At 40.4% G+C, this 26,366-nt stretch overlaps 2 protein-coding genes across 2 annotated transcripts; both read left to right on the forward strand.

Moving 5' to 3' along the window:
* Nucleotides 1-1,029: 1,029 nt before the first annotated feature.
* On the forward strand, nucleotides 1,030-5,658 carry LOC310864558 (extracellular calcium-sensing receptor-like; the record flags this gene model as incomplete). Its single annotated transcript, XM_083773247.1, has 8 exons — nucleotides 1,030-1,080; nucleotides 2,069-2,075; nucleotides 2,321-2,480; nucleotides 2,612-2,900; nucleotides 3,115-3,927; nucleotides 4,017-4,244; nucleotides 4,331-4,454; nucleotides 4,748-5,658. 8 exons carry the CDS (start codon nucleotides 1,030-1,032, stop codon nucleotides 5,656-5,658), a joined length of 2,583 nt encoding a protein of 860 aa, XP_083629373.1.
* A 5,517-nt stretch (nucleotides 5,659-11,175) lies between these two features.
* LOC310864559 (extracellular calcium-sensing receptor-like) lies at nucleotides 11,176-26,106 on the forward strand (the record flags this gene model as incomplete). The annotated part of the gene is made up of 6 exons (XM_083773248.1): nucleotides 11,176-11,375; nucleotides 11,465-11,753; nucleotides 11,910-12,722; nucleotides 12,974-13,201; nucleotides 13,415-13,538; nucleotides 25,199-26,106. The coding sequence occupies 6 exons, from the start codon at nucleotides 11,176-11,178 to the stop codon at nucleotides 26,104-26,106; spliced, it is 2,562 nt and encodes an 853-aa protein (XP_083629374.1).
* Nucleotides 26,107-26,366: the final 260 nt, after the last annotated feature.

Raw genomic sequence — 26,366 nt, forward strand, 5'->3', positions numbered from 1 at the left:
AATAAATAAACACAGGATAAGATGTAAAAAGGTTCTTTATGCAAGCAGATAGGCCTAGTACTGTACATGAGTGTTGTCCTGGTGATAATGCACAATCCTGTACTACTCGTAAACAGATGCCATTGAACTTGATGTAATGGAAGGGAACAAATATCAAACTTTGACATGCAATATAATAAACGACCGATTACACAGTAAAATCCTAAGTGTTCATTTATCAATTTGTAATAAGAGTGCAGATATGTAGTGCATATAGTGTACATAGTTAAATTAGTTAATTTAATTAATTCATTATTAAACTGTAAAGGAATTTACAGAAGGCATATAGGCTCATTCCCCCTATCATCGGATTTAGGTGGTGTCCACATGAGGACGTATTCTGCGTTACCCGGGCAAGTATTTAGCCGATCTACTCTTTCTGCCACACGGAGACAGCGTTTTTGAAATCACCTCCCAGAGTGGCAAACTTTGGAGACGCAACTTTGTCGTCTCCGTGTCCTACAGTGTATTACAGTATTTTGAGCAAATGGGTTTCAAATTTGGGGTCAATCAGACCACCATTTAAAAAATGTTGGTAAAATGGCAAACTTTGGAAGACAATATAGCCAACAGAAATGGAATAATTCAACACATGAAAGCATGGCCCATGGGGAATGAGTTATCGTCCAATGAATCTAGAATTCTAGATGATGAACGCAGTCGGCAAGTTGCATGGAAAACTCCCCATTCCAATTTGAGATATCTTGTGTGAAATTAGCACTAGAGGAAAGGCTATTGGATCACCAAAAACCCCTGGGGATCATTGAGGACTCCCTTGAAATGAGATGATCATTTATTTTCAAAGATAGTGCCTGATTATACACGGCACATAGTACACATAACTAAGACTGTACTGTCTAGTAGTATAGTCAACAATCTTCACATAATGTGACATCCATTCTCAGATTAATCCTGAGGTCCCAGGTGCATCCATGCGATGCCATGTTTTTTAGTTCTAGTTATTCTATTCATAGTGACTCATAGCGACTCATGGCGCCCCAGCCTGTGTCCACCGTGAGGAGGAAACACAACAAACCCTCGGTGAGACCTTTAGGAGGGCCATTCAAGCCGCAAGCGGAGCCTGCAGCACCACCATTGCTCAAGTGGAGCCTGCGGAACCATTGCAGCTAAGAATCCACAACTCCTGAATGAAGTGTCTGGTGCTGGGACTCTGGTGCAACGCACAGGTCTTGGACCTGGTGAGAGCAGGAATTGGACCTGGTAATAATCACTGGTGTGGCATACACAGTCCTGCCTTGATCCCGCCTCTAGCTGCCGCTGATTGGCCAGGCCGTTTGGTGGCCGGAGCATCGAGTCTGCCTGTGAGTTCCCAGATGGGAGCAGGAGGGGGGGAACCCAGTGTACACTCTGCTGCCCCATCTGGCGGAGTCAGGTTAACGTAGGAGGGCCCCGGACAGGAGTAAAACCACAGAGCCTATAGTCCTTCCATGCGCCAGAAACGTACCTCCCAGTCCCAGCAGAGTAGTTCCGGAGTAGTTACAACGGATTGTGTGGCCCTGGTCTTGCCCTAATGGGACTGATCGAGGGTAGCTACTAGCTACTGGGACATAAGTCGGGACTTGATCAACCCCGGCTGGGTCGCCTGAGTGAGGGGTATGATGTTCAACAGACCCGAAACCCTGATGACCTTGGGATACATCACTGAGGATACATCCCAGGTGCATCCATGCGATGTTTTTTAGTTCCTGATACAGCAGGGGTAGGATTCATTTAGAGGAATGAGACCATATGCAAAGATGTTTTTGATGATCAATATAGTAGCATTACAATGTATCAAATATGAATTCCACTAAACAATTTCATCTCAAAATAAAAAGCTATACAATACATTTTCTGTAAAGTCCTGTAAAGAAATGGATTCAAACTGAACGTCTAAACACTGCACAGTTATCCCTTACACCTCTTAGAATCGTACTGTTAAAGAATATTCCGACCTACAGGGAAATGGGATATTCCTTTGATGTCAGAAACCAAAATACCATAAATAAATAATCCTCTGACCCAATAGGAAAAAGGTAGGCTTTAATACCGTCCCGCCCCCACCATGTCATCAATAACTAAAAAACGACTACTACTACTACTTTATTTTGTAACTTGTTAGGTGTCTGGTCTCCTGAGGCCTTTCCTGATCATTAGAGTTCAAACCTTGGCCACTTCCCCCTGCAACTGAAACACTATAAATGTTGCAGAATCCTTTAGCCTGACCTGTGGAACAGAGCAATGCCATTGTTGAAGCTTGCCCTTTTGGTTACACTAATAGGGAGGGGAGACTTGATATGTAGGTTGCAAGGCACGGCTGAGCCACCTGAGCTGTCCCAAGATGGAGACCTTGTTATTGGAGGCATTTTCTCATTCCGCACAGGACAACATGGTGTCATTGACACATTCCAGACAATTCCGCAACGACGGAAATGCAAAAAGTACGTATTGTTCCTAATTTATGCATATGTGTGAAATATGGCTGAATCTGTTTGCATGTTAGATGTAATTGTAATTGTAATTTAATTTAAATGTAATGTTGCAATTTATTAATATCTTTATGCCTTATAAGCTTTAATTTCAGAGAATTCAAATTTGCTCAGACAATGATCTTCGCCATAAATGAAATCAATAGAAACCGTGAAATGCTCCCCGATGTTGAGCTTGGATATAGGATCTATGATGACTGTGGAACTATGGATATATTGAGAGCTGCAATGGCACTGCTGAGTGTACAAAAGACAGATTATTTTGAAAATAACTGCACTAAAAGTGACACTGTGCAAGCTATCCTTGGGCATTCAGGATCAAGGCCTACCATTTCATTTGCACGAGCTGTCGGAAGGTTTCATGTACCTGTGGTAAGACAGTGATACAAAACTGAATTCATTGTCAATTAATTGACCTTTATACATAGATTACAGCTCTTAAATGTATTTAAATTAATTCATACAGTACTGTTTTGTATGTGTATTGCATGTATTGTATAATGTTACGCATAATAGTGAAACAGTAAACTTAGCTACCGGTACTATTATATGCTGCCACTTGTTAACACCACTTTTTTACCTGCAGGTCAGCCATTTTGCCACCTGTGCATGTCTGAACAACAGAAGAGAATATCCGACTTTCTTTAGAACCATTCCCAGTGATTATTACCAGAGCAGAGCCCTGGCAAAGCTGGTTAAGCACTTTGGCTGGACCTGGGTAGGGGCTATATGTGTTGACAATGAATATGGCCTCAATGGCATGGCAGCTTTCATCCAAGCTGCATATGAATATGGAGTATGCATAGAGTACTCTGAAACATTTTCACTATCAGGGTCAGTTCATGAGCTGCAGAGAATTGTAAAGATCATCAGACAATCAACTGCGACAGCCATCATGGCATTTTTGTCCCACAGAGAAATCAAGGTTCTGGCAAAAGAGTTGTACAAACAGAATATTACAGAACTGCAGTGGCTGGGAAGTGATGCCTGGATCACGGACCACTCTCTCACTGCCAGTGAGGGACACCACATCCTGCTGGGCTCCATAGGCTTTACTGTCAGCAGAGCTCGGATTCCCGGGCTGGAAGAACACCTGAGGGAGCTTCACCCCTCACAGTTCCCTGACAGCCAGTTTGTCAGAGACTTTTGGGAAGACATGTTTGACTGTTCTCTGAATGTGACTTCTAAGGCGCAAAAAGCACAGTGCAGTGGCTTTGAGAGCCTGCAAGATGTTGACTCGCAGTTCACGGATGTTTCTGAGCTGAGATTCACTAACAACGTCTACAAATCAGTTTATGCAGTGGCTCATGCTCTTGATAATCTGTTCAAATGTGAGGATGGTCAGGGTCCATTCTCCAATGGGAGCTGTGCTGGTGTTACACACATACAGCCTTGGCAGGTCAGCAGGCGTAACCCAACTCCAATTCCTGGCACATAATTAAAAAAAGTATGACAGTTGCCTTTAATGATACTTAATTTCATTCAAAGGTCTTGCATTATCTGCACAATGTGAATTTCACCACAAAGGAAGGGGAAAGAGTTTATTTTGACAGAAATGGAGACTCTCCTGCAAGATACGAACTCGTAAATCTACAAATAACTAACAAGGGGACAATGGAAGGAGTTACAATTGGCATATATGATGCCTCTCTTCCAGTGAGATATCAGTTTATGATGAATAATATCTCAGCTGTCTGGGGTGGTGGTGTGACCAAGGTAAAACAGGGAACCAGAACAACATATTTTCACACATTTTACTGATATGGGAATGGGTTGAATTCTATATTGTGTTTATGTTGCAGGTACCGTTGTCAGTATGCAGTGAAAGCTGTTCCCCAGGAACTCGCAAAGTCCTGCAAAAAGGAAAGCCAGTCTGCTGTTATGACTGTGTACCGTGTCCAGCAGGTGCCATCAGCAATGTAACAGGTGAGTTTACAAACTATAATACAGTACTTTATTTAGCATTCTAAAATAATTCATGAAACACAGGTATAGTTTGGTGTGTGCGTGCCGTGTGTGTGTGTGTGTGTGTGTGTGTGTGTGTGTGTGTGTGTGTGTGTGTGTGTGTGTGTGTGTGTGTGTGTGTGTGTGAGTGTGTGTGTGTGTGTGTGTGTGTTCGTGAGTATGCGTGAGTGCGTGCATTGTGAGTATGTGTGTATGTGCGTTCGTGTGATGTTGAATTTTGTGTTGACTAAACTGTTCTGATTTGTTTCTGACAGATTCAATCCATTGTATGAAATGCCCTGCAGAGTACTGGCCCAACAGAAACGGAGATACCTGCCTTCTAAAGGACATTGAATACTTGGCTTATGGTGAAATCATGGGAACTGTCTTAGCTCTATTTTCCCTGTTAGGAGCATTTATGACTGTGGCCACAATATTGATCTTCTATTGCCACATAGAGACCCCGCTGGTCAGGGCCAACAACTCTGAGCTTAGTTTCCTGCTGCTGTTCTCCCTGACTCTGTGTTTTCTGTGTTCTCTGACCTTCATTGGTCGTCCCTCAGAGTGGTCCTGTATGCTGCGACACACAGCATTTGGGATCACCTTTGTCCTCTGCATCTCTTGTGTTCTGGGGAAAACTATAGTGGTGTTAATGGCCTTCAGGGCGACACTGCCAGGCAATAATGTCATGAAATGGTTTGGACCTGTACAACAAAGGCTTAGCGTTCTGGCTTTCACTCTGATACAGGTTCTGATTTGTATACTGTGGTTAACAATAAACCCTCCCTTTCCTGTCGAGAATTTCACACACTTTAATGAAAAGATCATTCTAGAATGTGCTCTGGGTTCAGCTATAGGTTTCTGGGCTATGTTGGGGTATATCGGTCTTTTGGCTATCTTGTGTTTTTTTCTGGCATTTTTAGCTCGAACGCTGCCTGATAACTTCAATGAAGCCAAATTGATCACTTTCAGCATGCTGACATTCTGTGCTGTGTGGATCACCTTTATCCCAGCTTATGTCAGCTCTCCTGGAAAGTTCACTGTAGCTGTGGAGATATTTGCAATTCTGGCCTCAAGTTATGGAATGCTTTTTTGCATTTTCCTTCCAAAATGTTATATAATATTATTGAAACCAATTAAGAATACAAAAAAACACATCATGGGGAAGACATCTAATGGTAAATAATGATATACAGTACATTATTAACCATTATAAGTTAATTAGGTTTTCCAGTAGAACAGTACATATTCTAAACTTGACTTCCTAGTGTATATTTTCATTTATTGTAATAGTGTCTCTGTAAAAGACTTCCTTTCTGATATGATCTGTTGTTGTATAATCACTATTACTATGTCGTCGCTGTCGGGAGGAAACAAGTAACCAACCACCTAACTCCATTTTGAGGTTTTAGATTATTTATAAAATTTCTTAAAGGGATTGTGACGTAAAAAAAAAGGTTTTGGAATTGTTCTTATTTTTTTTAGGTTTTCTAAGCTCAATTGCACCCAAAAAACCTGAACTTTTAACATTCAGTAGACTTTCTGTGGTCTGGGGTTTTCTGGCTCAAACAGGTGCTCTGATCTGCCGGCAGTTTGTGATGTAAGAGCCTGCAAATGCCATATATGTCAATGGGATTTGCCAGCAGATGTCAGCAGATGTTTTCACTGTGTTGCCTGTTTTCATTGTAGCTCAATAGGCTTCCAAACCCCAAAGAAAACTCCAGACCACAGAAAATCCACTGAATGTTCAAAGTTCAGGATTTTGGGGTGTAATTGAGGTCATAAAACCTAAAAGAAAAACGAAAAATACAAATAAATTAAAATGAATGTCATAAAACCTTTAAATCAATCCTATTGAACAACTGTGTGTTGGTTAAAAAAAGAATCACACCCGTGTTAAGTGAGGGGCGCTCTTATCATCATACATCACATTCCGTGCTCAACAAACCATCACAAATGTCATTCCGGCCAATCACTTTTGTGACACATGCTCAGCCAATCAAATCACCGCTATGGGGTGATCAGCCAATTAATCACAAGCCAATGTGTCCAAAACTCAGAAAGCTGGGCATAGAAGGGGCTAGCGCCCCTCAAAAATATTTAAGCAATGAAAAGTATTATAAAGTGCTTAGGACGAAACCTAAAAAAAACCTCAAACTTGATTTCCTGATATTTTTTAATTTCCTGAAAAATGAACATTCTGGAGTTAGGTGGTTTCTCCCCGACAGCAGAGATATATTATTTTTTTCTAATGACTATTGACTATGCAATATTTTTTGTTATAGCTAATGACTATTAAAAGCTGTGGTATAATTCTGATTAAAATGATCATCTTTCCTCATATTCCGCACTTCCAAGTTTGAAGTAACAGCAAAATGGCTGTGTGAATAAGGTCTAAATTACTTTTGTATCATCATTATAATTCCCTGTGAATAACAATACAAATTTCACTCTGATAAAACTATGAAATCATGATATAATGCTAAGATGCCTTAAATCTTTCTAAATCATGCAGGCCGACTCTCATTGCCCCCTGATATTCTAAGCTCAATGACGCAATGCATTGAAAGAGGGACGTGCATACACACATAATAATAAATAAAGAAACAAACACACTGACAAGTCTCCATCTGGTGCCAACATGTCCTTATTAATTGATTCCTGACACAAGGGATACAACAGTACAACATACTGTATTGCCTCATCTTCGTTATTACACACATGTGACACATGGCCTCAGGGTGAACATCAGGGTCTATGTACATTTTCACTGTGATATTAACACAATATATTGAAATTTGAAACCTAATGCAGAACTATGAAAAGCTACTAGGTAGCTTGTCTGACCTACTGTAACGATTGAGATTTTTCCTGGGACGTTATCTGCCAGCTACGTACATACAGTATTCGCACCCCTTTACACCATATATGAAGAGGTTGAGCCGAAAATCTGCTTTTAAAACATTGGTCCGATTGCTAGGCAACGCGGCCCTCCGTCACCCCAGCACTACAGCAAGAGCGAGGTCAAGAATGGCGACTGTCGCTAAGTCTCTGATTTTGTACCACATCGCTCCCGACATTTCCAGACGTTTCTGGCGAAAGATAAACAGTGTGAGCTAACGCTAATAATAGCCACCGTTACAATTGTTCTCCAGGCTGGGAAACGGAATTATGTTTACCAAAGATATTAGCATAAAAAACCCTGGCAGGGTTGACCTACAGTATACACTCTGCTGCCACCTATAGCGTGGCACAGAAAGAATGAATAGGCAAATTCTAGATGAAAAGAAATCACACCCGTGTGAAGTGAAGGGCGCTCTGATCATTGTACATCATCATACTCTTCATCTCATTCAGGCCAATCAGAATTTGCGTCCTCACCTTCGTCATCAATGTTTGTGTTACGCAATGTTTGTGTTTACACAAACACTCAAAATTGTCAATGGGATTTAATGTTAGTGTTCAATTAAATTCAATTCAATATTTATTTGCCATGTCAACAAGTTGATAGAAATTTGTCTTGGTTCATACTCAACATATACAGACAACCATAGATACACAAACAAGAAGGACAATACAATACAAAAACCAGCAGCATAGGAAATTACATTCAGTTTTTTGTGTGCTATATGCATATTTCTACGAGTTCAGATGTCTAATGGCTACGGGATAAGTGCTATCTCTGAAGCGAGATGTTGAGCTCTTGATGCTTCTATATCTCCTGCCTGATGGGAGGAGATTGAAGAGGTGATGTGCAGGATGGGAGTTGTCTGCAATGATTTTATTTGCCTTCCTAATTATTCTTGTGGAATAGAGTGAGAAAAGTGTAGGGAGGCTACATCCAATGTTTTGGATTGTTAGGACAACATTTGGGTTACATACAATTAAAGCTGGACATAGCCCCTCAAAAATCACACCCATGTGAAGTGAGGGGAACTCTTATCATCATACATCGCCATACATCACATTCTGCGCTGAACCAAGCAAATCATCGCGAATGTCATTCCAGCCAATCACATTTGGCGTCTTCACTTTTCTGCCCTCACTTTTATATTATATGTATTTAAACAAAGCCGGAAAGCTGGGCATAGAAGGGGCTAGCGCCCGTCAAAAAATAAGAAATCCCAAACAGATGGTTATTTAACAATGTAGTAGGCCTGTATTTGTCATCTTATCACAGTAGCCCGGTAGTTCTCAAAGTGGGGTCCTTGGGGGTGTTCCAAGGGATCCCCAATAGTAACAGCATCACAATCATTTTCACCATGTTATCCATTTCAGTCCATATAGGGATATCCCTTTGGCCTAGTGGTCAAGATGTTGGACTTTCACGTGGGAGACTCGAGTTCGTTTTGTGGATTAATTTACTTTTACTGCGTGGCCCCAGTGCCCCCCACAAAATGACCAGAACTACTTAATATTCACTAAAACCAGAACAGAACTCCCACCACGGAACTCTGGCAATCAATTAATACAGTTGCAACCACTATATTAATGACAAGTATTTCATACTTATTTCTTATTTCTGATTTATATTAATGATTTGGCCGCTGCTTTGTCCTTCTTGTTTCCTGTACTTTTTGCAGATGATACTAATTTATTTATTTCACATACTGATTTCTCAGCTCTAATGGCAAAGGCTAATCACGATCTTGAAAATATTTCAAAATGGTTTAAATTAAACAAATTATCACTGAACATAAAAAAATCGAATTTTATTATATTTACATCAAAAAATAAAAAGTATTGTAATTCTGTCTGTCTATAGGAGATGATCCAATTTCTCAGGTTACATCAACAACCTTCCTTGGTGTAATTATCCATGAAAGACTAAGCTGGACAAACCACATTAGCCATGTCTGTAAGAAAATATCAAAATCCATTGGCATTATTGGCAAATTCCGTAGTCTGGTTAATCAAAACTGTCTCCCAACTCTTTATTATAGCTTACTTTATCCATATCTTATATATTGCAATATCATTTGGGGAGCTACTTATAATACACATCTTCACAAACTCCACATTTTGCAAAAAAGATTCTGCAGGATTGCCACATACAGTGATTGGTCTGCTCATTCTGCCCCTCTTTTTAAACAACTCAATATTTTACCAATCTTTAATTTAAATACATACCAAACCTGCAACTTTATTTATATATAGTATTGTTCCAGCCAGTTTCATTTCCTTTGCCATGTAAAGACTTACATGGCATCTAACTACATCTCCCAAAGTTCCGTACTGGTCTGTGTCAGTTCTCCATCAGATACAGGGGGCCCCAGCTATGGAACACCGATACAGCAATCTCATCAAATTCTACTTCATTAAAACATTTCAAACATAAGTTTAGGACCCACTTCATTGACCAGATCACCTAATTATATTTCTTTGTATCATATATTATTTTCTCTAATCATGTAAATAACCAAAAATTCTAATCATGTTCTTGTTGTGTTTTGTTTATGTTTTATATACTGCAATCATGTTTTCTGGATATTCTATATCTCATGTACAATGTTTCATTATAATCTATATAGATAGAGGCCTCGTACAGTATAAGCCCCTTGGGCTTTTTTGCCTCAGCCTAGCACCTTACCCTTCTCATATGTTCACTGTGTTGTTTTTATACTGTGCTGAATAAATAAATACAACAATAAATACAAATACAAAAAATACAACTTAAGTTAAAAAAAATCTGAACTATCCCTTTAAAGCCGCAGAATCACTTGGAGTAAACCCATAGGCTTAAAGGGCCACTTCACCCCTTATTTTAATAGTTTGACTGCAGAACACGCTAAACCCGTCTTTTTGTCGGTTTTCATGAAAGCTCATGAAAACTAGACGACCTGTTATAGCCCTAGTCACACTGACCTGATTGGCTCCTCTGGCCAATGGGACACCAAGCCACTTCAAAGCTGCCCTCTGGCCAATAGGAAGGGGAAAGGCAAATATCAGACAGACAGTGCAGAGCAACGCAGCAGAGAAGCATGCTCATTGCTCACAGTCACACTCAGGAATCCGTTACAATGCTCAACAGACAATATGAGACAATATTCTGAATAGCTTTGAAAAAAGCCTCTTATCAAGATGCATGGAAGGCTTTCTAAAAAATATATATATAATAAAACCAAAAACAACATATCATTGTTGTCCGGCATAAACCAGCTTACTCCATTGTTCAGGTGTTTGTATTTTTTCCATAAATCAATGCCATTGAGCACCCTTTAAGTATTGAAGCAATGAAAAGTGTAAAAACGTGCTTCTGACAAAAATAACTCCATTGGACCCTCAAACTGTTTGCAAAAGCAGAAACTACATCCCCTCTCCCCCTCTCATGCAAGTATCTGAGAATATAAAATCACAATACCAACTTTGATGAGGCAGTATTGCTTTGTTTTGAAAGGTTTTCTTCCTTTCCTAAAAATAGTTTTCATTTCCTGAAAAACATTGAAGACCCCTGGTCTATATACTACATGATATGCTTTGGACGTTAGTTAAGGTGCAAGAAAAAACTAAAGATAACTCCAAAGTTAGGTCCATGCAAAAGAAAAACAAATCACTTTGCACTCATACGTAAGCATCACTTTGGCTAGGAACATGGACATGAATGTTAATTGAGAGATACCTGTAGCCATGGCAGCCTACAGGGATTATAAAAGTGTGTGCACTACAGGGTCACAGACGCTACACCCCGGGCTGGAGAGCAGTCATGCCAGTGCTGAGGTTGGTGCTTTTGGCCCTGCAGCTCAGGATGGTCAAGCCTGTGTGTAGACTGCAGGTGAGGGCACAACTACCTGAGCTCAGCAAGGATGGCGATCTCTTCTTGGGAGGCATCTTCACCTTCCGCACTGGATTTAGAGGGAATGTTCCAACTTTCCAGAGTTTACCGAATCCTCCCAGATGTTTGAAGTGAGTATGCATTTTCGTATAGTTTGTTTATTTCTCTTTAATATGAAAATGAATGTTGTGTAGTATTGTATTCATGCCTTTCCTTCCAGTGTCAATACAAGAGAATTCAAATTTGCACAAACCATGATCTTTGCTATTGAAGAAATAAATCAAGACCCTTCTATCCTCCCAAATCACAAATTGGGCTACAAAATCTATAATGGCTGTGGATTATCAAACATCATGCAGTCTGCCATCAGTTTAGCCAATGGACAGAGGGAAGTCATAGATGACAGGAGCTGCACAAAGTCTGAAACTGCTCTGGCTGTGCTAGGCCACTCTGGTTCTACACCAACCATTGGATTTGCCCGGATTATTGGGAGGTTCCAGATTCCAGTGGTAAACGTTTTTGTTTTCTGAACACAAAAGAGCCTGTTTAGAGTCAATATGCTAATAATAGAGATGCATAAATATTCCACATTTGTAATTTTGTTATTATGAGCAGCATGTAAAAAAATATATTAATACCAAATATCACACATTATATTTACACAGATCAGCCACTTTGCAACTTGTGCATGTCTAAGCAACAGAGAAGAGTTTCCATCTTTCTTCAGAACCATCCCTAGTGACTATTACCAGAGCAGAGCCCTAGCAAAGCTGGTTAAGCACTTTGGCTGGACCTGGGTGGGTGCAATAAGTAGCAATAATGATTATGGAATCAACGGAATTAGCACCTTTATACAAGCTGCACAAGAATTGGGAGTGTGCATTGAGTATTCTGTGGCCTTTGAGCAAACAGATCCAATTCACAAACTGGCAAAAGTGCTTGAAGTCATAAAACATTCCACTGCTAAGGTCATCATGGCCTTTATGACCCACAGAGAAATTAAGGTCCTTGCAAGAGAACTACATAAAGAGAACATTACAGGATTGCAATGGGTTGGCAGTGATGCCTGGATCACGGACCACTCTCTCACTGCCAGTGAGGGACACCACATCCTGCTGGGCTCCATAGGCTTTACTGTCAGCAGAGCTCACATACCCGGGCTGGAAGAACACCTGAGGGAGCTTCACCCCTCACAGTTCCCTGACAGCCAGTTCGTCAGAGACTTTTGGGAAGGCGTGTTTGACTGTTCTCTGAATGTGACTTCTGAGGCGCAAAAAGCACAGTGCAGTGGCTTTGAGAGCCTGCAAGATGTTGAATCTCAGTTCACGGATGTTTCTGAGCTGAGATTCACTAACAACGTCTACAAATCAGTTTATGCAGTGGCTCATGCTCTTGATAATCTGTTCAAATGTGAGGATGGTCAGGGTCCATTCTCCAATGGGAGCTGTGCTGATGTTACACACATACAGCCTTGGCAGGTAAGAAAGACAATGATCAAACTGTAAACTCATTTATGTCTACAGTTATTTGCCTTCTTTATCATTTGAATACACAATTAAATCCACATTGTTAATTTAACTCTGAAAGTTTAAAAATCTACCTTCACACAATTGTTATACTTTCAGAGATAAATTACCATTCCAAATGATGTTGCTTAGAAAACTAAGAAAATTAAGAGAAGAAGATAAAGGCTAAAGGATAAATAATGTGCACTGCTTGTTCTCTACAGGTTTTGCATTATTTACAAAATGTTGATTTCTCTACAAGACATGGGGAGAGAGTGTTTTTTGACAAAAATGGTGATTCACCCCCAACATATGAACTCATCAATTTACAAAGAGTCACCTCTGGAATTATGCATGTAGCCAACATTGGATTTTATGATGCTTCTCTGGTCAGTGAGAATCAGTTCACCATGAAAGGTCTCCACCCAGTGTGGGGAGGAAGTAGTGACACGGTACATTTTAATTTAGCTTTATTGTCATATCTATGGTTTGTGGGCCAGTATGCAATTTCATGATTCACATATATTCATGAATATTATTTTTGTATGTCTTCCATTAAGGGCTCGTTTTAAATTAATGTGTAAATAGTAACATGTAATAAACTAAAATTAAATTAAATAAAATACAATTTCAATATATAATGAGGTACAACGTTCGTGCACCAGATGCCTGTTTCAGTGTGCAGTGAGAGCTGTCTCCCAGGAACTCGTAAGGTCTTGCTCAAAGGAAAGCCTCTCTGCTGTTACAAGTGTATACCTTGTACAGAGGGAGAAATAAGCAACACCACAGGTATGCTTCGGCAGCAAATTATTTAAATAAAATATATATAATCTTCTCATTGCCACAGCATCAAACTGTTCTTTTTGTCTTTCTCTAAAACAGATTCAACAGAATGCTTCAAATGTCCTATCAAATACTGGTCCAATGCCAGAGGAGACGCATGCATCTTAAAAGAAATTGAATTCCTTTCTTACACAGAAATCATGGGTATCATTTTAATATTTTTTTGTTTAATGGGAGTGATTTTGACAATGATTATAGCACTTATGTTCTTCCAATTCAGGGAATCTCCTGTGGTCAGGGCCAACAACTCTGAGCTTAGTTTCCTGCTGCTGTTCTCCCTGACTCTGTGTTTCCTGTGTTCTCTGACCTTCATTGGCCGTCCCTCAGAGTGGTCCTGTATGCTGCGACACACAGCATTTGGGATTACCTTTGTCCTCTGCATCTCTTGTGTTATGGGGAAAACTATAGTGGTGCTAATGGCCTTCAGGGCGACACTGCCAGGCAGTAATGTCATGAAATGGTTTGGACCTGTACAACAAAGGCTTAGCGTTCTGGCTTTCACTCTAATACAGGTTCTGATTTGTATCCTGTGGTTAACAATAAACCCTCCCTTTCCTGTCGAGAATTTCACACACTTTAAGGAAAAGATCATTCTAGAATGTGCTCTGGGTTCAGCTATAGGTTTCTGGGCTGTGTTGGGGTATATTGGTCTTTTGGCAATCTTGTGTTTTTTTCTGGCTTTTTTAGCTCGAACGCTGCCTGATAACTTCAATGAAGCCAAATTGATCACTTTCAGCATGCTGACATTCTGTGCTGTGTGGATCACCTTTATCCCAGCTTATGTCAGCTCTCCTGGAAAGTTTACTGTAGCTGTGGAGATATTTGCAATTCTGGCCTCAAGTTATGGAATGCTTTTTTGCATTTTCCTGCCAAAATGCTATATAATATTATTGAAACCAGAAAAGAATACAAAAAAACATATCATGGGGAAGACATCTAATAATGATATACAGTCACCTGGCGCCATTTGCGTCTTTTGACGCCTATATTCGTATGTTTCTCCACGCCGATTACGCCTTTTTAATATACATTGACTACGGTTCACAAGTGTGTCCTGTACACGTTCATACACTCCGGTTCCGGTGCCGGAAATTAAAATCGGATTCTTCTTTTTGGGTCAAAACAAGCTTGAGTTGCAGCTCATTTCTCTAAACGATATGATCCTAGGTTACAAATAGTATGTTTTGGGTGGATTAAAATGACAATCGCGGGACATAGCAGATTTTTACATCCTAATTCTCGGTTTCGGAGTCAAGCGGCTTTCAAACTAAAGGTGTCCGCCATTTTAAATGAATAGACGGCGCTCCGAGCCACCTACCAGCTGGCACTGTTGGCGGAAAATGAATTTAGGGCGACACTTCCAGGCAATAATGTTAAGAACATGTTTTGACCTGCAATTACGCTTGTTCTACATGTCTTTTACTTTCATACAAATCCTGATATGTATCATCACCCCCCCCCCCCCCCCCTCCTTTCCCTTACTAGTACTTTTCAGAATAAAGTTATTTGAGACTGTGGTCTTGGTTCAGCTGTATTGTATTGTATTGTATTGTATTGTATTGTATTGTATTGTATTGTATTTGCATTGCATTGTATGTTCGTACTAAATTGATCAGTATATTATTATTATTACTGATGATGAATTGAGTATAATAGAAATAAGCCACTGGGGCTTTTTGTGTTATCCTTTTAGCTTAACCTTTGACTGTACTACATGTACTGTTAACACACTTGTTAATAAAGTAATGAATCAATCAACCAACCAACCAACCAACCAATCAATCATATTCATACTGTATGAGTTTTCACCTCATACTATTATTGAGATCAGAGTCCGTCTATATGTGGCTTCCGTGTGCGGTTCTTCCGCGTGCGGTTAGGGTTAGGGAAAGTTAGTAGTGAGTGCGTTGGAATGGCAGTGCACTATTATTGCGGCCAGATAAAAATACCAAGCCAGCATAATTTGTTGTCCGTTTCATAAATGAATACATCAAATTATGCTGGATAATTAAAATCATTGTTTCCATTCCTTAAATTCCTTAAGTACCCCAGCCAGACTGGGTCAAAACCCAGATACAACTTGAGGAATTGTAGGCAATTTGTTAGAGGGATAGTCAGTGGTCAGGTCTCTCTTGAAAAATTGATTTTAATATCAATGATCTCAATTCACCTTGTTAAATAAAGGATATGATACTGTGTATTGTGTCAATTGATTTTTGCTGAAAAAAGTGCAAAAAACAAAAAATCTGCAATGGTGCCAGTAATGTTTGTTGTTAAAGTGTAATGTAACATATCACAGGACATGGTTATACTGTACATTGAGGCACTCGTGTGAAATGAGGGGCGCAGCGAGGCCAGTATTTATATGAGCCAGATGATGCCTTACGTTGTCATTTACTGTGCAAAACAAACATTAAAGTCCATAGACTTGGCTGGTAAACAAAGTACTATATAACTGTCCTAAACAAACATTAAAGTCTATAGACGTTCTTTGTAAAAAAGGGTCTAAACAAACATCCATAGACTTGGCTGCCACATTATTTTGGGAAGCCATGCACTGGAGGGGTTGGCACCCCTCAAAAAATAAAAAGGCTGTGGAGATATTTGCAATTCTGGCCTCAAGTTATGGAATGCTTATATAGTATGGTGTGTCATAGGCTCAATACGTCAGTTTGTCACCTCCCCATTCACATTCAATAGATCCAATGATATATTTTGGGCACATGCAATTTCCTGGGGTCTAGTAGGGTCTAGTAGGAGTTAGCCTGACCTAAGCAGAGACATTTCTGGCCTAGATGGGAGGGCCGCGGCTCAGAAAAACGCGCACCCTGATTGGATCTCATCGATCTGTCCGTCACCCCCGGCCCCTCCTCTCCCCCCTAGTGCAGCGCTACGTCACATCATTTAGAGCGACGCCTACGCGGAAGGGTTGACTCCCACTTTTAGACTGGTTCAGCCCACGGCTTTTTCCAGGCTTTCATCTTTCGCGCAGACTAAATGAAAGCCTGGGTATCGAGGCTAAGTAGGAGTGGACATTTTGGCCAAAGGGTGGTGCTAGAGGAAAGCCCATGGGGCCACTAAAATCAGTAGGGTTCATCCTTTGGGGCAGGGAATTCCTGCATCAAGGTTCATGGCAATCTGGATATACCTCAAGTGCAAGAGAAGACATTACATTGTTGGCATACTGTGTACAGTATGTGTGGAACTATATGAAAAGGCTGTCACCAAAATCAGCAGCATGGAGGTGCACAGCGCTGATAATGCATAACATTACAGACAGATAGCCATACATGGAGAGGACTGGATCATGCATATATGGAGCCGGCCAGCAACTCTACATCTGACCTCAAACCCTTATATCTTCTCCATATATGGAGCTGACCTGTTCTGACATTCCATATGTTGATCCTTCCCCGCCCGTTCTTCCTCTTCGATGTCTTCCTTTTGACCGGAAAAAACTAGAGTTCTCAACAGGCTCGAAAATTAAGAACCGGCCCTACCTGGGCCCTCATCAAACCCTGTAGACTCAAGACACTGTCCCCGCTGACACCCTTAGATCTCCATATATGGAGCTGACCTGTTCTGACATTCCATATGTTTATCTGACCTCATCAAACCCTGTACACTGTGACTCAAGACACGCTTCATATAAGGCCAGTACAGAATTCATTCCATATGTTGATCTGCCAGAGCGCCAGTGTTCGCCCAGCAGACTACCGTCACCCAGGCGGATGCATCACTCACACCACCTACAAGGAGACTGGGGTTTAGTCTTCCATGGTGCCTACAGCTTGGCCAGGCACTCCACTACACATAATTGGCTGCGCTTGTAGATGGGAAGCAAGCAGAAGAGGGCGATCTGTCCTGTTTGCATGTGCACGATCATACTTTTGATCCACCCTTGCATATGTCGGTGCGGTGCCCCATGCACTGAGACACCCCGGTCAAAACATTCTGAACATGCTGCTGGATCTGTGTAACTGCACTGCATAGTAACTCCTGTTCAGTGGAACTGGGAGGGATAGCATGTTCCTTGGCATGAGTTATCTTAGGTGAAAAGGAGCACATGGCGACTCCCATGTCTATCGGAGAAGACATGTGGTTGTACTCTAAACTCCCTAAAAAACCAACAAGTAGGGGTTGGAAGTGACAGGTAATGCAGCGTAATATAGGTAATAATAACATGGGGCATGACAAATAAGTAGGAAGAAAATGAAAAGAAGAAGAAAAGAAAAGAGAGATATCCAAATTATTTAGGACTGAAGTCGTCAACCGACCAACCAGCATGCATTCCTTGGAGCCGCCACTATATACTGTAGTAGTGGGATAAAAACAGAAGGGTGAACGATTAAAAAATATCTGTAAGACTTGTGAAAAGTTGCTGTGGGAAAACTATTTGTATTGACTATACTGTATAATTAAGTAGACCTTTTGTTTTTTTAAATACAATTAACAGCACACAATATTGATTGTTTGGCTTACTGATTTATTTAATCAGTGTCCTACTGACTCCTACTGTCCTACACTTATTAAAGATGCCCAGGCATACTGGGCTAATAGACAACAAGTTAATTTTTTTATTCTCTTGATAATTCCTGTTGGCCTTATGCAATAATTGTGTTTGCATGTGCCTCTGAGAATGGTTCATTGGTATGCTTCCTTCACCTGGGTGGCCAACAGTAAACTATAAAACACACATCATTTCAGGTATCCAGTCTGTGCCAAGGGACATAAGCTCTGAGATGAGACCAGTCACACTTGTGTTCTTAGCACTGTTCACAGGGATAGTGTCACCCTGCACATGTCTCTGCCTGAATCAGAGTAATGAAGTCAGTCATTATGGGTCTGAAGAAAAGACAGTGGCCTTCACTTCAAATGGCTCCATTAGAAAACCTGTCAGTCAGGAGAAAGAGAAGCTGACACTGGCATGTGATAGGTGAGTACATTTCTCCTCACATCTTCACTTTATTTATTTTTTCTTGTAGTATTTCTACCCTTTACTGTATTTCTTACAATTGTTTTCTGTCTGTGTCTTTCCAAAGCAGAAGAGTGGATTATATTATGATTAATCACCACTGTAATTGTTAGTAATTCCTCTGTCGGGAACTAACCTATCTAAACAGACAATTAAACAATATCTAGAGGAATTTTGAGGCCAATGAGTCAATTACAAATTCCAATTAAAGTCATTTTATAGCAATTATGTGTATAGTAATTGCCTCTCCATTTGGGCTTTGCATTTTACCAAGGCCTCAACTCAGCTTCAGCTGACTCAAAACTACTGAACATTTCCAGGGTCTCTATTTGGATAATGCTTGCTTTGTTTGATAATGTCATGAGTGGGAACTTGTCTTTCTGTTGCTTAAATCGTTTAGGAAGACCTCTGTCTACATAACCCCTTTTTGTGAGGAGATCAAAAGAGATTCTTCATTTCTACCTGGTATCACTGAGTGCTTCATGCTCTGCTGCAACAACTGTCAGACTGATAACCTATTGCAGAAAGATATATCAGAGGCTGTGAATAGTGATAAGGAAAAAAAGCAGGGCTGCAAAAGTATAATTCAGATGTTTCTGAAGGAGCACCCCCCTTGTGATGTCAGGTGTCTCACTCACATGGTGCAGGTGAGAGGCACAGATAGGGCTCATGTGTTGCAGGAGATTGGAGTCATATTTGCCATAGAGAAATTAAAATGTGATTTGCTTATGTTGTGTTTTTTTTTAGCTGAAATGTAACCATCTAATTAAATGTATTATGTGTTCCTTCTCTTGGCACAGATGAGAACTGATACTCACAGCTCATGTTTGAATGAAACCTTTAGCTACCATTCATCAATTGATCATAGAAATATACCTCAGCCGGTCACTGCATTTGTTCTGATGGACCAGCAGAACAGGCAAAGTGTCCATATGAACAAGGCATACAAACCGGAATGGAAAGTTCAGTACATTGCATGGACATTGTATGCCCATCGGCTCTCCTGCTCCATTCTACCTGAGTGCAAAGTGTGTCTTAGGGTAGTGTGTTTCACAGCACTGTCACGTATCCCCACTGGGAAAGCAGACAAAGACAGCAAGGTGAATCAAGGTGAATTTGCATCATGCCAGGTGTGTGTCCATCTATATGTGCTATAATTAATCAATGACTATTGACTAATGAATATTAATTGTAAATTACAGATTCATGTACTGTATCTCTTGTTACAGCAGGTGCTTCTGATATTATATGCAACAGGTCCAACAGGAACAATAAAATCAGGTAAGGCGGAACAATGAGAAAATGGATTTACTGTAGTAGTGGTGTTTACTACTTACTGTAGTAAGTAATCACTAACTTTTGCAAGACGTTACCGTTACATTTACTCCATGTATGTCTTCACAGAATTTGAAGAGAATGGCAACCTTATACACACCAGCAGAGCTGTTGGGAGATTGCTGCTGGCTGCTCTTTTACTGCTTGGAACATTTCTAACAAGAATATTAATATTGCCACGTAGATACAGTCCTCCCCGTGGCAGGAACACCACAGTGGTGGTGCTTTGCAGTGTGACATTATACTCATTCCCAACACCATGCTTCACTAGCCAGCGACCTGAGTGGTCCTGTATGCTTCGCCACACTGTGTTGGAAATCACCCATGTCCTCTGTATGTTTTGTGTTCTGGGGAAAACACTGCATGTGTTCATTGCCTTTAAGGCCACACATACTCTCGTGAAATGGTTTGGACTTGCACAGCTGCAGCTTGAGGCTCTGGCTTTTACTGTCATACAGAGCCTGATACTTGTTCTGTGTCTAATCATCATCCCTCATTTCCCTACTAAGAATGTGAAGTACTGCCATCATTGCCATGAAAGCAGCGGTCTTGAGCGTGATGGTGGGCCTGTGCTAAGTGCCTGGTCAGGGTTAGGACATATAGAGCTCATGGCTATATTGTTCTGTGTGTTTGCTTCACTGACTGGCAGAATGAAATCCATACAGGTAAAAATTAATGTATTGAGTGTTCTCATACACATGCAATTGGTGGTCTGGCAACAATGCGCCAGAGTTCAAAAAAAGTATATACTGGTTATTAAGATTGACAGGCCAAATTGAGTTTATTTTCCAAAAATGTAATCATGAAAGCACCCATAAGTCACATTGAAAAGGAACAAACAAAAAAACAATAGTTACATTCAAATGTATAGTTTGTATTTTATTTCGCAATATTCAATGAGTTACTTTAAGTGTAATATTTTAAGAACAGTAAACTAATAAACTCATCTCCTGTGTCATCATTGTGCTGTTATGTCCTACAGAAACGATTAAAAATAGTACGAAGGAAGACATTACATCATTTAGCACTCTCTGCAGTGATCAATATATTAAAGATTTTTCAATATCATGGAATCATTGAAAATAAATAATTAAAAAAAGTAATATTACAATTATAAACAATAATGGAAATACATTTCTCTTCAAAGTTTAAACACAGCTAAGATCTTCCAAATTACTACTCCTCAACAAACAAATTATGTTGTCCTTTGAAGTGGAACTATGATGATTATTTTAACACATTGCGTTCTAAAATGCCAGAAAAACACTGAATGTATGCCTGAATTTTGTATGCCTGCTATAGTACAGGATAATACATAGATCATACAGTACATACAGTACATGATTTACAGCTGCTAAGGGATTGGGTGGACATTTAGGCCAAGACTACATGTTGTATTCATGATGATCTTCTTGACAGACTCTGTATTCCTCTATTATATTGATGTTTACGTACGTAGAGCCTACACTACAATAATGCCTGGGTTGGGGTTTTTCTGGTGAAGTAGGTCTTGTTTTGGAATGGTTTGACTCACCCATTTTTACACAGCAGTGCACGCTTAAAAACAGGCCACTAGAGGGACCATGTCTGGCTGGATACTCCCAGAAACGTACGGTTTCAGGCGGTTTCAGACGGTACCAGGACAGAACTGGGTTTTATATGTTACAGGTATTTGCATTTCATATTTGTTTGTTGTATTTTTTTTATTCAGCATTTATAGATGTGTGTCAAGGGGAGAAGATCTATTGGTGAGCGGTACAATTTTTTTTCACAGTATCAGTTCATACAAGTAAATGTATTTAACCTTTATATGTTTTATCTGCCAGCTTCTCTAATAAAGATTAAAATACTAATTGAAATACAATGAGTCTACAATCTACATCTGACTTTTATGTAGCTATACTATGCAAGCGCAATAAAAATGTCAGGCAGCCCACTTCACAATGTGTGCTAGGCCAGAATGTGGCGCCAGTGCCAGAGAAATCCATGCTATAAGCTTACAAGACAGGTCACTTCCGCCCACCCCGGAAGTGATAGCCGTCCATATTTGAGCCACCTTCTCATTCCAGGCTGTGTCCACTTTCTTAGCGTGATCAAAGTTTAGACTTTGATCTTCGCAACCACACAAACACACACGCACATATGAACTGTATGGTGATTTCGGGTGTGCCAGTACAGTGACAGTACAGTACAGTAGAGGGATCCCCACAAGGTAACTCTGTCATTTCTCAACCGTTTCGGACATGGGGCGGCTCGCTGGAATCTGGGCGGCACCCTGGGTGCATTCCTGTGGGTCAGTACAGTGACAGTAGAGTACAGTACAGTACAGTAGAGGGTACAGTAGAGGGACCCCCACACGGTAACTCTGTCATTTCTCAACCGTTTCGGACGCGGGTGGCTTGCCGGAATCGGGCCGGCACCCTGGGCGCGTTCCTGTGGGTCTGGAACTTCCGCCCCCCCCCCACACACACCCCCCCCCCCCCCCCCCCACACACCCCCACACGGAGTTGCACCTCTCACTTCACACGGGTGTGTCTTTTTTCTTTTTGTCAAGACATTTGTTAAAAGTGCTTTCATGCATAACAAAAATAAACTACCGTATTGTGCATATAAGACGACAATGATTATAAGACCACCCCATTTTTCAAGACTCAGTTGTGGAAAAAGAACGCTAAATGAATGTCAAATAATCTAGTCCCTGATTATAATACGACACAGTTTTTTAGGATATTTCCATTGGGAGAAAAAAAACGTAGTCTTATATTCAGGCCAATAGGGTAATTTCTTCTGAGAATTGGGCGTGTGCTCACATTAGCTGAATTACTGAAGAAAAACTGATAAATATTGGCTTCCTGGTCAGGGATGCTACAGTATGGGGAAGAGCCCCATCATGGGATGGATCATTATTATCCTGTTTGCTGTACTGGCAAGAACCAAGTCTGAAAAGGAAACATGCAAACTGATAGGGAAAACAGGGTTCATTGAGTTTTTTAAAGAGGGAGATATTAATATTGGAGGAGTTTTCTCTATGACAAGCTCACGTGAGAAGGTAGATTATGACTGGAAGGCGGTGCCACATTATTACTGCACAAAGTAAGTGAAATTACATATTTATGAAATGTTCTACTGTGGTCAAAAAATATGTGGACTTCGCTGCCGATATTCATATTCTACTATTATTAATGGCAAATGCAGCTATTGTTATTTTTGTTAATTGTGCTGAATGTGAGAGCAACCATTTCATTTCCAGGAGAAATGACAGGGAATTGAAGTTTGCTCGGACAGTGATTTTTACTGTGGAAGAGATCAACACAAACCCTGAACTTCTTCCTGGTGTATCTCTGGGCTACGTCCTCTACAACGGCTGTGGCAGTGAAAACCTGATACGGGCGTCTATTGAAGCTGTAAACAGAGAGCAGTCCCACGATCAGGGTTGCACAAAAATTATTCAGGCATTGTTGGGGCACTCGTCTTCAGGAGTAAGCACTGTGATAAACAAAATAATTGGTCGATTCTCAATACCACAGGTGAGGGCAGTGGTTTACTGCACCATAACAATACATTATTCTGCCAATTCAGTCACCCCTCGTTCAAGTTATAATGTCTGTTTCTTTTTTTAACAGATCAGCCACCTTTCAACCTGTGCTTGTCTAAGTGACCAAAACCTCTATCCTACATTCTTCAGAACTGTTCCAAGTGACCGCTTCCAAGTCATAGCTCTGGTGCAGCTCATGAAGCACTTTGACTGGCGCTGGGTTGGCGTTGTTTATTCAGTTGGCACATACTCAATGGAGGGTACACTTGAATTCAGTAAGGAAGCAAAAAAAGAGGGCATCTGTGTTGAATACTTTGAGAAGTTCTCAAAGTCCAGTTCCAGCAAAAGGATAGATGCCATTGCAAATGTAATAAGAAAGTCTTCATCAAAGGTGGTTTTGTTGTTCATGTCCTCATACTACACAAAAATGTTCTTAAGGAATATGGATGGAAAGAACATATCTGGGAAACAATGGGTTGGCAGTGAGTCTTGGATTACTATTGTAGACCTAGCTTCTGCAAAGCGAAAGCATATCTTGCAGGGGGCATTGGGTTTTGCAATCCCTCAGGCAGCCATCCCAGGTCTCGCTGAATTCTTACTAAACCTGAAACCATCAGATGAACCGCATAGTGCTCGAATTAAAGCTTTTTGGGAGGATGTCTTTCAATGCAGCTTCACTCCTTCAAACACCTCTGCAATGTGCAACGGCACAGAGGATCTAAGAACAGTCTCCATCTCCAATGACTACACTGATATGACAGAGTTCGGGACATTGAACAGTGTCTATAAGGCTGTGTATTCAGTAGCGCATGCCCTTCATGCATTATTGCAATGTGAAAGTGGCACAAATTCCACCATACTGGGAAAGCGCTGTACAAAGGAGATTGATGTCCAGCCTATACAAGTGAGTTCATGTAGCCTATTTTTCATACCACATGAAAGGGGGTACATTGTAAGTAACATTCCTTAATGATTACTTGTTTTGTAGCATGGGATTAAGTTGATTGTTGTACACATGTTTTCCCCTCTGCATGATTGTACAAGACACATGTCCTAATTGAAAGGTTAATTCATCATCACAGTTATCCTCATACCAACTTGACCAACTGTCTCTGCAGGTATTGGAGCATCTGAGACGGGTGAACTTTACCACACAGAACGGAGACAAAGTTTTGTTTGATGACAATGGAGACTCTGTGGCACAGTATGACCTAGTGAATTGGCAGATGCGAGATGATGGCACTGTGGATATTGTCAATATTGGCTACTATGACAGTTCTTCTCCGGAAGGGAAAACGTTCAAACTAAAAAGCAATGTCAAAATAATATGGGGTGGAAACTACAATCAGGTAAAAAACAATAATAATAATAATTCCAAAATATGGCACTTTTAGTATTTTCTCTGAAAACACGTTTTATATCCAATATTCATAATTTTGTATTCTGAAATGACTGATTTTTTTTACTGTAACAGGCTCCAAGGTCTGTTTGCAGAGAGCCATGCCCACCAGGGACTCGCAAGGCCATAAACAAGCGTAAACCGGTGTGCTGCTTTGACTGTTTTGAATGCCCAGAGGGGACAATAAGTAATCAGACCAGTGAGTGTGTATTTCAAATGCAATCCTTCTCATGTCATGTGCTTGCAAACATTATAAGAAAACAAGGAATAATAATAGTTTTAATTAATACTTGCTATGAATTGTTTTTTTGGAGTGTTTCATAGTTTATTTTTTATTATAGTAACTGTAATTCTTTTTGCAGATTCTCCTGACTGTTTGAGGTGTCCCTCTGAATTTTGGCCAAATGAAAAGAAAGACAAGTGTATTCCAAAAGCTGCCGAGTTCCTTTCCTACAAAGAGATCATGGGTGTAGTATTGATTATATTTAGCTGTCTTGGTGTATTTTTGTCACTTCTAATATCAATAATATTCTTAGTTCATAAGGAAACTCCCATTGTAAAAGCCAACAACTCTGAGCTCAGCTTCCTTTTGCTTTTGTCATTAAAGCTGTGTTTCCTGTGTTCTCTGACATTCATTGGCCGTCCCTCAGAGTGGTCCTGTATGCTGCGTCACACAGCATTTGGGATTACCTTTGTCCTCTGCATCTCTTGTGTTCTGGGGAAAACTATAGTGGTGTTAATGGCCTTCAGGGCAACACTGCCAGGCAGTAATGTCATGAAATGGTTTGGACCGGCACAGCAAAGACTCAGCGTTCTGGCTTTCACTCTTGTACAGGTTCTGATTTGTATACTTTGGTTAACGATCAGCCCTCCATTCCCCAAAAAGAATATGAAGCACTATAAAGAAAAAATTATTCTGGAATGTGCCCTAGGTTCATCTGCTGTTGGTTTCTGGGCTGTGCTGGGTTATATTGGACTTCTCGCGCTCATGTGTTTTATACTGGCCTTTCTTGCGAGGAAATTGCCAGATAGCTTTAACGAAGCAAAGTTTATCACCTTCAGCATGCTGATATTCTGTGCTGTGTGGATCACTTTTATACCGGCTTATGTCAGCTCTCCTGGAAAGTTCACTGTAGCTGTGGAGATATTTGCTATCCTTGCTTCTAGTTTTGGTTTGTTGATATGTATATTTGTCCCAAAGTGCTATATCATAATCTTCAAACCAGAGCTCAATTCTAAAAAACACATGATGAGCAAGATTGCAACTTAAGCTCATAATTAAACTTGTGAAAACATAGAAATACAATAAAAAAATGTTATATATATATTTAAAAAAAACACTCCACATGTATGTAAACTATACCTGATGACAGATGTGATGCATTTTTACTGAATAAATCTATAAAATCCAGTGTTTGTAACATTTCTGTCCATGATCTATTATGACCTCAGTGGTGTTTTGTCATGTCAACAAACTGTGTAATTGTAGTTGTGAGAGAACGATACCTGGATACCCATTATGTACTGTAT

The sequence above is a fragment of the Protomyctophum parallelum genome, assembly GCF_964188405.1.
Source record: "Protomyctophum parallelum genome assembly, chromosome: 9".
Taxonomy (NCBI): Eukaryota; Metazoa; Chordata; class Actinopteri; order Myctophiformes; family Myctophidae; genus Protomyctophum; species Protomyctophum parallelum.